Raw genomic sequence first — 16,967 nt, 5'->3', positions numbered from 1 at the left:
TTAAGACACAGTTATAACACAAACTTATTTAATCAAGCTATTAAGTATTCATAAAATCTAATAACTATTTTCTTCAGAGTGCATATGATTCAAAATAGACTGGCACATGGGAAAGCAAATGAAGCCAATTAATATCTATCACTGTTTTATAATCAAACACTATTAGCAGACATATTAAAAAGCACAGGTACTTTGCTCTCTATCTTCCTTCTTGTCGTGGTTTAGCCTGAAACTAGGACACTTCTAGACTTGGATACTAAGTTCTCAGTGAAGAAGGATACCTTATGTCCTTCGTATCTTTTCTTTTTGTTGATTCGGTAAGGTCGCTGGGCAGAAAACAAAGCCATGTAGTTCCCATTCGTCTGAGCAACAAACATAGACTCTTTTGGGTGCAGAGTCAGACTCGGGCAAGTGTAACGCTCCTGAAAATAATTTTAAAGATTTATTTGAAAGACCATGAAAGGCAAGGTGTACATAAAACATCTCCATAGTATTCATTACACACAGATGCTTAACTCATTACAGTCCACTGAAAGTCTTACACCAAGACAAATACTAAATCAAATCTCCACCCCAATTTCCTAGATACTGACCAAAATCCCATCTCTCTCTGAACCATAATTATAATTCAGAACAGCTGGTGGCACTCAAACATCTCCCTCCTGCCCAAGGAAAACTGAAGCTTGAATGGGAATCCTCTTCTCCCATATCCCTTCCTCCACAGCCATACTGTGCCTTCTATGCTACTTTGTATAGTTCTCAAAACCTCCATCCTCTCCATTCTGGCCACACTGACAGGAATAGAAATCACCCTATATAAACAGACAACTTTCCCCAGCCCACTCTTATAAAAAAAGAAGAATAAAAAGGACCATTATTAGCCTAATAAGTCAGAAGTTCCTTATGACAGTGATTTGTCATGTAGGCTGCTGCTGGCTGTAAATTCATAAATATCTGCAAAAATTAATAACAGCTGGCTTTACTCTAGTGTTCCTATTTAAGACTGAATTAAGATTACGTTCAAAACTCTGCAAGGTGACTGCATCACAAATCAACAGCTCTCACGATGTTTCAACAAGGTCCAAACCTCTTCTAGTTTCAGACTAACCTAAAGACACAGTGCTGAATTTTGATGCCATGAATACAGCTTAAGAGAGCTTTGGCTGTGGGACGCGTCTGCATGTGAAGGAGACCAGGCTGACAGTGACTGCTGCACACGATGGGCTATGTGGTAAAGCGGGAAGAACATCAGACTCGTTTTGTTCTATGGTTTGGAAGTGATGAACTGGGAAGGTAGTTCTGGGTATTGTAAGGTATTGGGCACAGAAAACAAAACAGGGTTAGGCAGTGTTCCTGGTTAGGACTGTGCTCTGTGGCAGAGCGCTGCGTGCTTCTGCAGAGAAACTGGGTCTAACAGTAAGGGATCAGAAAGCACAACACAATCTGCAGACGCGCTGTGCTGTTATGCTGGGTATACTGTTGTATGGGTTATTTTAGAGCTCTTAATTATTCATTTGTTAATGCAGACAAGCAATAGATCAAGACCTGTTGGGATCTAATCTTTCTGGAGAGCTCAGGGGTTGTCTCCCACCTTGAAGGGTCCAAAGGTGAAATTCAGGAAAGTGAAGCAGAGCTCCCAAAATCACCACCAAGTATTCTTTATTTGCAGTGCAGAAAAGGGTGAACACAGTCCATTTCAGAGAAGCTGTAGTCATGAGAAGGTAGGCTGGGGGGTGGGGTTTGGTTGGTTTGTTTGGCAGGGGATAAGGAGGAAAAGTTGCTTGTTTATTTTTTACTCCTTGATACTGAACCTGACTGGTCTGTACTTTATATATTCACAGTTTGTTGTTTTTTTTTTTTTGTATTGCCTATCCAAGATGTTGATAGATCTAATATTGGACAAAGACATAACTGCGGAAATTAAACATGAAGCAACCCCATTAGATCATCAACTACATGCCCTTGTCAGTAGAGAACTGTTCATTTCAGCCAAAAAGCTTCTATATACAACCCAATCACCCAATCATATTATATTACATAGGGTATCAGACTTGGGTTTTCAAAAAAGACCCAGGGAATTGGGATTATCTATTAACTTCCTTGGTAATCTCCTTTGAAGCTGTCAGCCTTTCTAGACAATTTAGTCTATTAAATATCTTGCCTGGATAGATTACTGACAGAAATACTGCACCTGTACTGATAAAAGTAAATTTTGCCTCTGTGATTATGCCATACTAGATATCTCTATGCATGTATTAGGCTGCTATTACTATGTGAATATTAAACTCAATTTGCCAATAGCCCTCATTGCAGCTGATGAAAAGTGTATGAAAAAGTGTGGGAAAAGAAGCGTGGCACTATAGCAACTACTGCCATGCACTACTGGCAAGTTAGAATGACACTGCAGTCGCCTCGCCTAAACATAGCTTAGATGTCAGTGAATGAGCACTGAAATGCAAGTATTTTTAACACAAGGAGACCTATCAGTCTTCAAGGTCATTTTTTAAGAATAAGTATTTTTAAAATATAAAAATAAGGCAAGCCATCAACTTACATTAAGAGCATTTTATACATCCATAATGATCTTACAGAAAATCTTTTTACAACACTGACAAGCATGAAATATTAAATCATGACCCAAACAATACTAGTTGTTAATCTTACATGAAAAATCTGATTGGAGATTTTCGCAGCACTTTGAAAGTCCCATGCAATAATGGTACGATCAGCTGAGTCCCGGCTTACTGCATCTGTGCTTGTAAGAAATTCTCTTCCTTCAGGGAGAAAGAGTATATCCAATGTCTGTTGTACTGAAGCTTTGTACAATCTTAACACCTAGTGGATAAAAAAGTTTGTTATTTTTTGACAGATCAGAAGAACATGATAACCTATGTTTTCTCTCTTTGCATTAATAACTATCTCCAATAACTTATGTATTATTTTAAAATTTAAAAAAGTAACTAATTTTTAAATGTTGAAGTTCTAATGTATCACATAGCTTGTTAATGTATGTAAACAGTCCACACACAGGAAAATTAAATGAGACAAAAGAAAGCATCAGTTTGTATAATTTATGTATTTTATATATATACACGCATAAGATTCTGTTATAAATTCCCAGAAAGAGCTTTAGACAACACAATATTGTGGAGCTGGGTCTACACAAACTCCCTATTATTTTATGTGCTCTCCTTGATTCCCTAGAAGAGCCAAGGGAATCTTTAGCAGCAGGGTGGCCAACTTGGTGAGGCAGGACTCACCTGAAGGACTCAGGGCAGGGTCCAAAGTGGCAGTGCTACACCGTTGCAGCCAACTGGGTATAAGCCAGGCCAACCAGAGCAGTGACAAACGTTCCTTAGCTGCCTCCCAAGACAAGAACCAGAAGACCAACCACCTCAAATGTATGTATACCAATGCACGCAGCCTGGGGAACAAACAGGAGGAACTGGAGCTCCGTGCCCAGTCAGAAAGTTATGATATCATGGTATCATAGGATTAACTGAAACATGGTGGGACAACCCACGTGACTCGAGGGATGCAATGGATGGCTGTAGGCAGGGAAGAAGAGGAGGAGGAGTTGTGCTCTACGTTATGTTGAAACTTGAAGATATAGAAGTCGTCTGCTGCGATTGTTGAAGCCCTATCAAATGCCCCTGGGGCAACATCAGAGGGGTCATGTTCAAGGGGGACCTTACAGCAGGAATCTGCTACCAACCTCCAAAACAAGACAATACGGCAAATGAAACAATACTTTGCTTGCTTAAGTAAGCTTTGGGTCAACAGAACCTGGTCCTTATGGGTGACTTAAACTACACTGACATTTGTTGGAAACCAATACAGGAGCTCACATGTCATCCATCAAGTTCCTGGAATGTGTAGGGGACTGCTTCCTCATACAGATGTTAGTTGTGCCAACCAGGTATGAGGCGCTGCTGGACTTGCTACCCACAAAACAAGAAAACCTACTTTGTAATATCTCGGTTAGTGATCACAATATTGTGGAGTTTGGGATCCTGGTGAGCATGCTGAAGGTTAGTACTAAGACAAAGGTTCAGAGGTTTTAGATTTTAGAAGAGGAAGCTTCAGCTCACTCAGAAATCAGTTGGAAGGGATTCCATGGGATGCTTCCATGGAGGATAAAGGAGCTAGCAAGTCCTGGGAGTTTTTCAAGAATGCTCTTCTGCATGCACAAAAACATGAACAAAAAGTTCACCCCCTTTAAAGGTAAGGGAAGTAGGCAGAGCAAGAGACCCCCTTGGCTTAACTGTGAGGTTTTGAATCTGCTCAAAACCAAAAGAAGCATACCAGAGATGGCAAACTGAATGAATATCTGTTGAGAACTACAAGGGCATTGCCAGGGCTTGAAGAGCTGCAGTTAGAAAAGCAAAAGCTCAGCTTGAACTGAAATTGGCCATAGATGTCAAAAACTACAAGAAAGGGTTCTTCAGATATGCAAACAACAAGCAGAAACAGAGGAAAATATTGGCCCACTGTTAAAGAGGACAGATGAATTAGTCACCAACAATGCTGAAAAGGCTGAGGTTCTCAACACTTTCTTCACCTCTTTACCATCACTGTTGGGCCCCCGACCTTGGGGACAACAATCCAGGCTGATGCAAACACAGACCCACCATCAGTGAAGAAAGAGTTGGTATGTGAAATGTTACAGGAGTTTGACCCCTTAAAATTGATGGGCCCTGACAGTATCCAGCCAAGGGTGATGTAAGAGCTGGCTGAATTAATTGTGAGGCCAATCTCCATCATCTTTGAGAAGCTGTGGAGATTGGGGGACATGCCAGAAGACTGGAAGAATGCTAATATCACCCCCATCTACAAGAAGGGCTTAAAGGAGGACCCAGGAAATTATAGGCCCATCGGTCTTACTTCAATCCATGGGAAAGTTATGGAATGAATGCTCCTGGGGGCTATCAAAAGTCACATGAAGCACATGACTGGGAAAAGCCAGCACAGATTCACCAAGTGTAAATTGTGCTTGACAAACCTGATTGCCTTCTATGACAAAATAACCTGCTCGGTTGATGTGGGGTGAGCAGTGGACACGGTCTACCTGGACTTCTCCAAAGATTTCAATATGGTTTCCCACAGCACTCTTCCTTGAGAAACTGCTGCAATATGGTCTAGACGAGAGGTCTGTGCGGTGGGTGAGGAACTGGCCGACAGGTTGCACCCAGAGGCTGATGGTAAATAGCTCCTCTTCCAAGTGGCAACCTGTCACAAGTGGAGTCGCCCAGGGATAGATATTGGGCCCAATGCTGTTTAATATCTTAATAAGTGATCTGGATGATGGGATCAAGTGTACCCTGATGAAGTTTGCTGATGACACCAAGTTGAGTGATAGGCTGGAACAGTAGGCTAATAAAAACCTTATGAAGTTCAACAAGGACAAATATAAGGTCTTGCAGTTGGGAAAACAATCCAGGATTGCAGCACAGGCTGGGATCTATCTGGCTGGAGAGCAGCTCTGTGGAAAGGGACCTGGGGGTCCTGGTGGACAGGAAGATCAACATGAGCAAACAGTGTCCTGCTGCAGCCAAGAAGGCCAACAGGATGCTGGGTTGCATAAAAAAGGGCATCACCAGCAGAGATAAAGAGGTCAACATCCTGCTCTACTCAGCACTTGTCAGGCCACACCTGGGGTACTGTGTTCAGTTTTGGTCCCTGCTATACAAAAAGGACATGGACAGGCTGGAAGGGGTCCAGAGAAGGGCCACCAAGATGATCAAAGGACCGGGAAGCCTGCAAGAACTGGGTTTGTTTAGCCCTGAGAAAGGAAGGCTTAGGGGAGACCTTATCACCATGTTCCAGTACTTAAGGGGCAGCACAAAGAAGATGGAGACTCCCTTTTTACAAGGAGTCACATTGAAAAAAAAGAAGGGGTAATGGGTACAAGTTACTCCTGGGGAAGTTCCGACTGGACGCAAGAGGAAAATACTTCACAATGAGAACAATCAGACTTTAGAATAATCTCCCTAGGGAAGTGGTGGATACCCCAACATTGGGTGCTTTTAAGATTTGGCTGGACAGGGTGCTGGGCCATCTTGTCTGGACCATGGTTTTGCCATGGAAGTTTGGACCAGATGATTTCTGAGGTCCCATCCAATCTGGTATTCTATGATTGAACTCAGAGCACTCTGAGGATCAGCCTAAGGATCTCTTCTTCCTCCTTCCATGAAACTTCAGAAGTGTAAGTATTTGGTCCTTTTGTTCTCAAAATCTTCAGCTAGTTATAGAACCAGGGAAAGGAAAGTAATTAGGCTAGTGGGGATTTGAAGGTATGAAAAGGACATGGCAGGAAGTGAATATTCTTGTTGATCATTCCAGACTTAATTATAAATCAGTGTTTATGACTAGGGATGAGTAAACTTGATGATTCAAGGCTCTCCCAGTCCCATGCTGCTGTGTGTCATTACTTAACTTGCAAATCATGCGATCCTGGTGTCAGGACCATACAGCAAGGGATAAAAGCTTGTGTACTTAGTCAGAAGCTGCCTATGAGGTCAATGTGGACATGCTCAGTAGAAGGGTACACCATTCACCCTGCAGAAGATACCTCAATCCCATTAAGGACTCAGTCTGACACCCTCCCCTGAAAAAAGAAATCTAACCGAGTTTGCTCTTTTAAAGTGCTGCTAGAAAGGGAGGGATTGAGGTACCAGGACCGCTGCTGTCAAACAGTTTAGTGCTTTAAGGACTCAGCCAGGATCCTGCCTTGGTCTATGGGCATTCAGTCCCACACCTCCCACCTCATCTGCGTACCAACTGTCCTGGCAAGAGGCAGTGTCTGCTGCTTCTGCTGAAGCAGGGGCTTTTTCTGTCACTCTACTGATAATGCCGGGCAGCAGGAAAAGAGAGAGTCATCAATACTCCAAAGCATGCCTGAGCTCAAGAGTAAATAATGCGGCTCATCCACTAGTTCCCATCATGTAATTAACGCCTATGAACAATCTCTAAAGAAGTTTGGGATGTAAAAGGAAAAACCAAATTTCCCAAATCTTATTCCCAAATAAAAAACATCAGAGTTCCCCACTCTAAATCCTCTTTCAGGACTTTGGACACCAGAGGGAAACTTTTCACAGTGAGGACAGTCAACCATTGGAATAATCTCCCCAGGCAAGTGGTTGACTTGGCCACGTTGGACACCTTCAAGAGTTGTCTGGACAGGGTGCTGGGCCATCTTGTTTAGACTCTGCTCTTCCTAGAAAGGTTGGACTAGATGATATCTGAGGTCCTTCCAACCTGTGATTCTGTGACTTATACCAAAGTGGGTTGGATCCACACAGAAATGGGTCCTCAGCCACAGGATTCTGAATATTTCAACAGCCTGTGAGATAGATCTTAAAAGTAAGAGAGATTTTGAACTATTCTAAGGAATATATGAACCATTTAAATTTCCTTTCTTTCCACCTTTCTTCATGAAATTATCATCTACGTTGTCTACTATGAATTTTACAAATCAATACTTTTTCTCTGATTTGCCTCCAGTGAAGAGAAACTTCAAGGCAAGTGGCCCGATCAAAGCAATCCACCTCTCTGAATATGGTGATCCTTAAAACTAGGACACTGGAAGACTCCTAGTTATTAATATCTAAATCTTTCTCTCTCTCCAAGATAGCAGCCTGCACATCCAACAGGGTGTTCAGAGGTTAGTCCTTCTTCTAATGTCACTGGAAAAAACAAGAGAGCAGAGAGAGTGCTTGAAGTATTATACTGAAACAGTTCCCAACTTCATGAGGCAATTCAGTGCCTACTTTACCCCGACATAGCACATGGCTACTGACTTCAGGGCTCAGAGCTTTTACAGATACTGTAAGCACACACATTTTTTTAAAAATTATTTTCAGCTGTCACAGTGAACTATCCTGGCTTATCCTCTGTGTTATAATGTAACCAATAAAAGAGAAGTCATTTCAAATATCAAACACAACATGAGAACTTCTTGATTTCTTGCCTCAAGCTCAAAAACCTATGACTGTTTGGAAATGTTCAGAACCAGCTGATCCTGCTTTACAGTGGCGATATACTACATGATGTCCTGAGGTCCCTTCCAGCCCTGCTTCCTGTGATCTCGGCATGGAGAAGGACAGCAGCAGCAGCTGCCCCAATTACTTTTCACAGGCTCTGCAAAATGTACAGTTTAGAAATGTGATGTCTGCATTCACTGAAGAACCTCAGTCATGCAAGCACCCTACACACCCTGTAATAACACCAACAAGCTGCAAACCTGCAGACTCAAAAAACTAGCACACTTTTCAGCAATCTGCCTGCATTTTTAAGATAGTGAATATAGAAATGTGTTACTTGCTTTCATCAGATTTTTCAGCCTAGAAATCTGCATAATATACAAAGCAATTAAACTTTGTAAAGCCAAAAGTGATATTTGCATATTTATAACCTCCACTTTCTCTACGGAGAAATCACCACACATAGCTATTTCTTCTCAGAGTTATAAAAGGAATAGTTCCATAGTAAAGCAGAAATTAAGCTATTTTGTAGGAGCAAAAATAATAAAAAAACCCCACCCTGCAAAATATAATAGCTGCCTGGAATGAGAAATAGGAAACCATACAGAAACCTGACAGCTGTAGGAATTGTAGGAGAACTAAAATAAAGTTGAATTGAGAGGGGGGACGCAAAGGGCTCTACCATCCTGACATATTGAAGGAGGCAGCTGCTTAGCAGCAGGCACCTTCACGTAAGTGACAAGTCCCAACCAGAGGGTTGGCAAGATCAGAGCGCAGAGCAGAACAAACGTGTAGAAACAGGGACAGGGAGGCAGAAGCAAAGGCTAATTGGTGCTGGGAAGTGAAGAAGAATGACATGGAGCAATAAATGAAATAAAGTCCCAAACAGTGATTCATGGTAGTAATTCTTTAATATTTCCTTATTTTAAAGATTAAAAACTCCTACATACTGTTTGGGTCTTCACCTTCTAAATATAACCTTGTGAAATATATGTAGGTATATATCCATACATACAATATGTCCAGCACTGTTAAGGGATTAGGGTTTAGGTTTGGGACTTGTTTTTAACAGGTTTTGGAGCAAGAGACATCTCTCAGTAAGGAAAAAGAAGAGATTGTGAAGTTGGTAATGTGCACATACTTTTAATTTTTGATGAAATCCTGTTGAGCTCTTACATAAACTGCCACTATCAATTTAAACATTTTCACTGCTAATCATTAAATATATTTGCTTGTCTGTTACTTATCAAGATATCTAGCCAGATTACCTGTGTATCTTAGCTCTGCAACAGGAAACTGCCTTTATAAAAATTAGTAAAAAAGACCATCTCTTTCTGTATGTTTGATACATACCTCAGAAAAACTGTGCTATTTAATCTTCAAACCACATAGTAAGAACTGACTCAGAGAACAATAAATTAACACTTTGCATAGCAGCTGGGAACTTGATATACATAGTATTTAAATTGCTCCATAAAGATAGCTTTCAAAAATAACTAATTGCAACACTCCCGCTCAGTAAAGTACTCATAATTAAACCTGCTTTGTTCTACCTTAGACAATCAATTCATGACATGCCTGAGGAACTTGCCTGGGGAAAGCACCAGTTTCCCTACCCTGCTGGCGTTAGTTTTTTTAATAACAGCTTTTGCTCTTTTTCTATTTGCAGATTTATCACCCATAAGCATTGGAAAACCACAGTCCACTTCTTCAATCTCAGCATTTTCTGGACATAAAAGAAATTGTTTCACAGGAAAGCCTAATAGTTTCTGGTGTCAACACAATCCAACATAATAAAGCTTCTCCACTAAGGCAAGAGTTCATGGCTGCAGGCTTCAACAAGAAAGGTAATTTAAGCAAACTAAATCAGTTTCAAACAGATTCTTATGGTTCTGGTGATTTGAAAAGCAAGCTGTGATGCTGAATTCAACGAATGTATTTCAGATGGGTATTCTATAATACTTCTCTGCATAAGGAACATGCAATGCCTGGTATTTTGTTTGTCAAGAAAGCTCAAAGCCTCCACACAAGCAATTCAGAAGCTGCTGCTCATCCCAACTCAGTGCTGGTCACCTGTAACCTACGTGCACTGCTCTTTCCTAAAGTCCCCTCAAGCTTTATGCAAGTGATGAGAAGGAAACATGCTTTTATAATCATTGCTCTAAGCATCAGGAGAGAAGGTCTCAAACAAATCTAATAGGACTATAGGCAATCTGGATGGACATGGGAAAAGTCCGTAATCAGTCAGTGCCATGGCTTCCAATCTGTAAAATGGCCATATTTTTTTCTTCCACTTCTTGTGCTACATTTTTAGACTGAGTGCTTTGGCATGCAACTGCCTCTTCTACTCAACTACTGGCGTGTTGGGTAATTAATGCAATGGGGGACTGATTTAAGTTTCCTCTGTGAAATAGTACTACACCATTACTAGTAAAAAAACAGTGCACTTTAACTTAAAAGAAAGCTTATTTTGCACAAAATAGACGCTTTTTCTATCTACTGCAGTGCAAGCCATTTGCATTGATCTATTCTAAAGAGTAAGGTGTTGAGGCAGATGACTACTATTTTCTATGAATTATGAACATGAGCTAAATGTTCACAACAAAACCACATCCATGCGACAAATCCAATTTATGTCTCTGATCTCCATCTCAAAACTGTAATGGCAATTTTAATAAAAACACATGACATTATCATAGACAAGAAGATCAAGTGTGCTACAGTCTTATGTTCTCTTAAAGTCTTAACACGACTGCTGTATTTATCTTTATGTAATTGAAAAAATATTTTGCTTTTCTATTTAAGTTTTTTCTTGTTTTTAACTGCTCTGTTTTCAGACACAACTCAAGATTATCAAGTGTTCTTGAGAACAATTAAAAGGAAAGGGAGACCAATTAAAATGAAGAGCTGGTTGAGCTTAATCTGGTATTGATCTATAAGACTTTAGGTACAAACAATGTACGACTTTTTTTTAAAGTCACTTTCAGATTGCTTGAGAAGGCAACAAGAATCTTGTGATGGAAAGTGTAAAACATTTACTAGAAAAAAAAAATATTTTCCCATCAGATTTTTTATTTAAAATTATCTCCCCATCTCAAATAGGATAAGAAGTGAAATCTGTACATAGGAAACACAAGGAACATCTGAGATACAAAATGGATTTTCTATGAGGAGCAATAATCAAGGACTTTGACACAGAAATGAGATGACTGAGGGGAATTTGAAAGGACTGGAAATAAAGTCTGAGCAGGATGGAGAAGGTGAACGGTTTCTTCCATTATAAGAATTTAGACTCCAAACTAGAAGAAGGCAGCTTCAAAACACACAGAACGAGATGCTTCTTCACACAATACATATTGAAGTTTAATTCCTTGCTACAGGATGTTGCAGACATAAAAAAAATCAAGAACAACCAATTCCACAGCATGAAAACTGAGAGAAAGACATGGAAGACAAAGACGTTACCTGAGGTACAGAAAGTCTCCAAACTGCAAGTTAGAAAGGTCTGGGTAACCATTGCTGGGAATTGTGATAAAGCAGTTTGCTATGCTTTCACACTCTTGTTTTCCAAAAGCATACTGGTCACTGCTGCAGGTGTAAAATTTGTCTAGAAACGTGCTGAAACTGGAACGGCTATTCCCCAACAGCTTCTCACTTGAACACTCACGCTCCAGAAGGAGGCATGTTTTGTTCCTGGCCCATTTCAGTCTCTCCAGGAGCACTTGCTCCAGGAGAGATTGTATGCACAGACAGGTCTACAATTCTCATCTGCGATATCACCGTATGAGGCTTCCAAATAAACACAGCAGGATTGCTCATGTACGTGATACAGCCTCATAAAATGTGCCTTCACACTCAGAAAGGACCCCTGAATGTTAACATTTAAAAACAAATGCCACTAGACAAGTACAGATGTACCCCCCACCATATTTCTTTAAACTTTTTGTCCATAGATTCAGTAAGGATTTCTCTGACTGTGAGAAGAATAACTTCAGTTTTCTAAAGCGCTGAATAAATCATCTTATTTTAATTACATTGTTCTTCCTAATACCACCAGTACATGACAATGTATTGGCTGTTTCTATAGAAACCAGAAGTGCAAGTAGCACCACCAATTTCTACAGCCTTTTTTCATATTTATATGCTATCCAGAGACAAATTCATTAGGTCTCCTAAATACATGCTACTTAAAATAACTGCATCTCATCTGAAAGAAATTGCAATAGAATGTTTCCAAGGAAACAAATGCACTGCCCTTGCACTCTAAATTTATTAATTTTTTAAAATGTGCTTTAATGACTTATTTCTTTATAAACTCACGTATGGAGAAATAGCTCAACAACATAAAGAGCACCTCTTCCATTTTTTCTTTTTAAGCATAAAGCTATAGATGATAGTTGCAATTTTGTAGCTAAACAATGTTCAATCCAGAATAATAAACCAAGATGGGGAAAAAGAACCCCTGTTGTGCCTCTGCCTTGGCCTCTGTTAATAATAAAAATTCTGCAGTGTATTTCTAGACTAATTTTAAAAGCTCAAAATAACTGCTTTCACCATTTTTCTAGTTAATTTGTTCTATAGCTTATTCAACCTCAATTTCAAAAATGGGAATTTTGTGTAAATCTTCAAATCTAAGTTTTCCTTAAATTTGCCTATCACTCCAACACATTGGCTTTGTATTAATATTTTCTGAAATCTTCCTTTTGTCCTGAAAAAATTCTGTTATTAATCCATAAGGGCTGAACCTTTGTATTCATTTGTACTCTTCCCATTGTCATTGTCATTGATATTTTTCCTGCATGATATTCTATTCCTATTTTTTTTTGATTGTGCTAGCACAATACTTTCTGTAACACACATTTTTCGAAAATAAAATAATAAACATTGTCTCCATTTTGAGCCCTACCTAAAGCACTTCACTAAATTCCTCCCAGTTTCCTTTCTTAAGATGTCCCCTTTAGCTATTTTTCACATTTTACAATACCTAGGCTGGTCCCTGTCTTCTCCAGCTTCTGCAATTGCTCTATCAAAGTCCAAAATCATAGCGGGAGATCAAGTAAGCTTCACGCAATCAACATTCACTTAACTCCTATAATTTATTTTTTTTTATAATTTCATTTATTCCTATATCTGTAACTAATCTTTCCTTCAAAGTCTGCTCTGTGGCTGTGTCAGGTCATACTACTGGGTCCCCACTGCCTGAAACCCTTCCTCTCTTTCCCTCCTTGTTTAAATAAGCAGTGGATTTGCATTTATGGAGGTCTAAGAGCTTCAAATATTGCTTAAAGATCAGAGCCACAGCCCCACTGCCTTCCACTTATTCCCCTCCAGATTCCTGCATGGTGCTTCGTCAGGGCTTGCTGTTCTGACAGCTAGAGCAGACAGCTCTTGCCAAAGCTCCAACGGGCCTCAGTGCTTTATGAGACGGAACACATGAACATCAGCAGACAGGAGAGCAAAACCAGTATATCCAACAGCTGAATAAATTATTCCTCTATTTTTAACAGAGCCCAAGGAAACATTAGTGACCTCCCTACCTTTAGAGTTCCTTGCTTTTCTGTATGCACATACAGAAAGAACCAGTTCCTGAATGCTTACAAAATGTTAAGTATTTTATCAATCAAAGCAGAATGTAAATATAAGGTAAAATATGCAAAACTCAAAAATAATTATATGGATACATATAGAACATTTAAATGAGTACATTCAGATGCAAGTTCTTGAGTGCTGTATGTCCTTTCAGCAGAGCTAATAGCATCCCTGCTTTACACTGTGGAAACCTTGCTGACACATGCAAATAAATCTTTTCAATTCGGTTTGCCAATTCACTCATGGTATAAGGAACTTTAGCTCCTTTAAAAGTACTATCAGTACAAGACAGTTACAGCTGTAGTCTTGGTCTGATATTACATCTGTGTAAGCTTAGAAATCCATATTAAAATGAAAAAAAAAAAGCCTGTAGTTATATTTTCTTTTGTGAACACAATAAAGTCCTTACTGTTAAGCTAGAGGATACAGTCTCAACCCTTTGTTCTTTTTGTATTTCAAGGAATATTAAAATTTCAGGTAGACTAAGTGGTTGGAATATATATTGTCTCTTGTCTGAAAAGCTAATGTAGATCAGTCAAAATGGAAAGTGCCTGTGTAATTCAACTGGCTTGTGCTGAACATCTTAAGAAATTCTTCCACAGCTCAGAGAAAGGAAATACTTCTAAAATACATAACTACTTTAAAGTCTCGGTGTTACTGCACAATTCTTTTTACAGGGCATTTTACAGGGTTTTTCTAGGTTCAGCTCTGAGGCCCAAAGATCCCATGGAGGCTGTTCAATATGATGCTCTCTCTTTGGCTGACACTGTAGAGATTTTTTTGTTTTTGTTTTTTAAACATAGCAACTCACTTCCAAGTTTTCTGGTCTTTTCATAAAGTCTCTATAAACATTTAGAGAATGTTTCATTAATTTAATCAATTTGTTATACATCAATGTAAGATCTCCAGAATAATCTCTTCACCAGAGAGAAAACTGGGTTTAACACAAACAGAAAGAAATACCACTATAATAAATCTCTACATGCTATTCAACTGCCTCTTTTATTCTTTTTTTTTTTTCCGGCTTTGATTACTTGTCTCTGTAATTTTGAGACGCCTGTATACTTTACATTTCACTGAGCACTTAACAAGCTGTTCCATCCATTCATTTCTCTGAAGTATATTGCTTAGCTTTATCTTGAAGATGTTAACTCCCTTATTGTTCTTTCATTCTTTATCTTGCTCAGTACCCAATGCTACATTTGAAATAATTTTGCCTATTTGCTCAACAGAATAGGAATAGCAATAAATGTCATTCAACATTCCTCCTTTTTTTTTTTTATATCTGCCTTTCTGATTAATAGCCTACTTTACATTTCTCCACATTTTAGTAGCTGAAAGGCTGCCTCAAATCCATCTTCATAGATTTTCTCTGGGACTTAGAAATTCAATTTTTATACCACATTCAATACATGAATAAATATCAGTAATTTATGCTCATAAATTTATGCTCCTGTTAAAAATTAGTTGCCCATCAAAATCAAAGCAAGATTTCCAAAGTACTAATTTGGAAAAATACCACTATCAGCTATTTTATGCCATTTTCCGTCAGCAGAAAGCACCAATAAGGCACACTGGCATAAAGCAGCCCATTTCAACGACTGCATATGTATGTGTAATTGGACAATATTTTTGTTATTAGCTGTTGTCTCTATTTCTGTGATGCTTAATGCTTTGCCCTGAATTTCTACCAAAAAAAAATCCCTCATTTCCTGATACACAATTATCATTTTGCCTCACATAGTTAAGTTTAAGATGTGCAAGTGGATAGCCTGTTAAAACACAGGAGTAAATCCTACAGAACAACCTCTGAAATTGAATTACCAATGAATGCTGAAATTGAGTTTTCAATGTGCTATGAGTAACGAGATTCAAGCTCTTGATTTAGGGTGCTCACTCTATTGACAAAAATACGCTGCAAAGCCTGCAATGACTATCAGGAGTATGATGATGGGAACAAAAAGAATCATTAGTTCACCCACACATGGTTCCAAGCTGAATGACAGGTTAATACACTTGAAAGAACAGGAAAAACAGAAAATCTTGTAACGAATTAGGATGAAAGCACTTGAAACATATTAAGATGGTTTGCACCAAAACTAAAATGAAGTGGCAAGAGGCCTCAGGCATCTGTTTCAGTTAAGAACAAATGGCACTTGTTAGAACAGGACAAATTTCAAAATACTGCTCAGGACACTTTATCCAGTCTTGGATATGGCCTTAACTGTGTAAGATGGAAAAGATAGAAAGCATGCTGGCTTTATCTTGTGAATAAAGATAATGATACAAGCTGAAAGCACGAATACCTGAAGAATCCATTGAAATCCCCCAAACCAGGGAGAATCAGACATGAGATACTGATGATATTGACAATTCATGCCTAAGCAACACATGCCTAAGCCACTGTTCTGTGGCTGAGAGTTTGAAATGTAACTACGTTATTTTGCAGTATTGATGCATAGGTAATACTCACCATTCTGCAAGAAGCCGCCATATGCAATCAAATCAGTGTTTGATATTTTTCCATTTTTACACTCAGCTATGACCTTCCACATTCACTCAATACAAACACACACACAGAGTTCTTTAAAATTTAAACCCAATACAAATGTAGGTGTCTAACAGCTTACTCCCATCACTGAGCTACAGCTATCTCAGATGGGGGGGGACTTGGGGGGTGGGCAGGAAATCAAAGGATAATAGAGGCTCTCTGTCCCTTTTGGAAATGTTTCAGAGTGAGAGAGTAAACCACACTGCTGCTTTCAACAATCACGGTATGTACAAAATTATGGTTTTCAAATGAGCAAACCTGTCAAACAAAAATAAGAAAAAAGGATCAATATCTGTTACCAGGCTAAACCCACACCTTCTACTTTCTAACGTGATTAGATACTGTTCATTATTAAAATTAACGTTCCTGATGTGCGACTGACTTAGTTAGTTTTCCAACTGATGGAATTCTACATGAATGTAATTGTTTCCTAATGAATAAAGCAGGTAAGAGCTTCTAAAATCTTCCAGAGACAACCCAGTACAGGATCTGTACAAAAGAAACAGGCTGGGGATTTTGTTTTACCAAGCCTAAAATCTTTCCTATTTTACCTATTAGAATACACATTCATTCCCTTATTTATTCTCTTGGAAAGTAAATTATTTCCTTGTAATACAGTGGGATGTTTCCCTTATCTCTTCATTAGCATCAGTGTACGGAAATAGAGTTACACACAATCTTTCTAAGCACTCAAGTGTCCTGCAGATACAGAGACAACACTGTGTGCATTCCTCCGTGGTCAACAGCTCTTTAAGGCAGGTTCCAAGGCTAGAGCTTCAGCATTGCAAAAATAAGTGTATGGTTAGACACCAAGACAAAAATGATTTATTCTGTTGGTCTCATTT

The 16,967-nt window shown here is 39.1% G+C and overlaps 1 protein-coding gene across 4 annotated transcripts in view; it reads right to left on the bottom strand.

The window, feature by feature from the left end:
- The window catches only part of WDR25 (WD repeat domain 25), a 70,645-nt gene that overhangs the window by 1,382 nt on the left and 52,296 nt on the right, over positions 1-16,967 (bottom strand). For all 4 annotated transcript variants that reach the window (XM_064460767.1, XM_064460768.1, XM_064460766.1 and 1 more), the window contains 2 exons: positions 2,665-2,835; positions 282-422 (listed from right to left, as the gene is read on the bottom strand). In XM_064460767.1, coding sequence (XP_064316837.1) covers positions 282-422; positions 2,665-2,835 — 312 coding nt within the window. The remainder of the gene's footprint in view (positions 1-281; positions 423-2,664; positions 2,836-16,967) is intronic.

This window comes from Phalacrocorax carbo, chromosome 9, assembly GCF_963921805.1.
Source record: "Phalacrocorax carbo chromosome 9, bPhaCar2.1, whole genome shotgun sequence".
NCBI lineage: Eukaryota > Metazoa > Chordata > Aves > Suliformes > Phalacrocoracidae > Phalacrocorax > Phalacrocorax carbo.
This window is presented reverse-complemented; position numbering and strand designations above follow the sequence as displayed.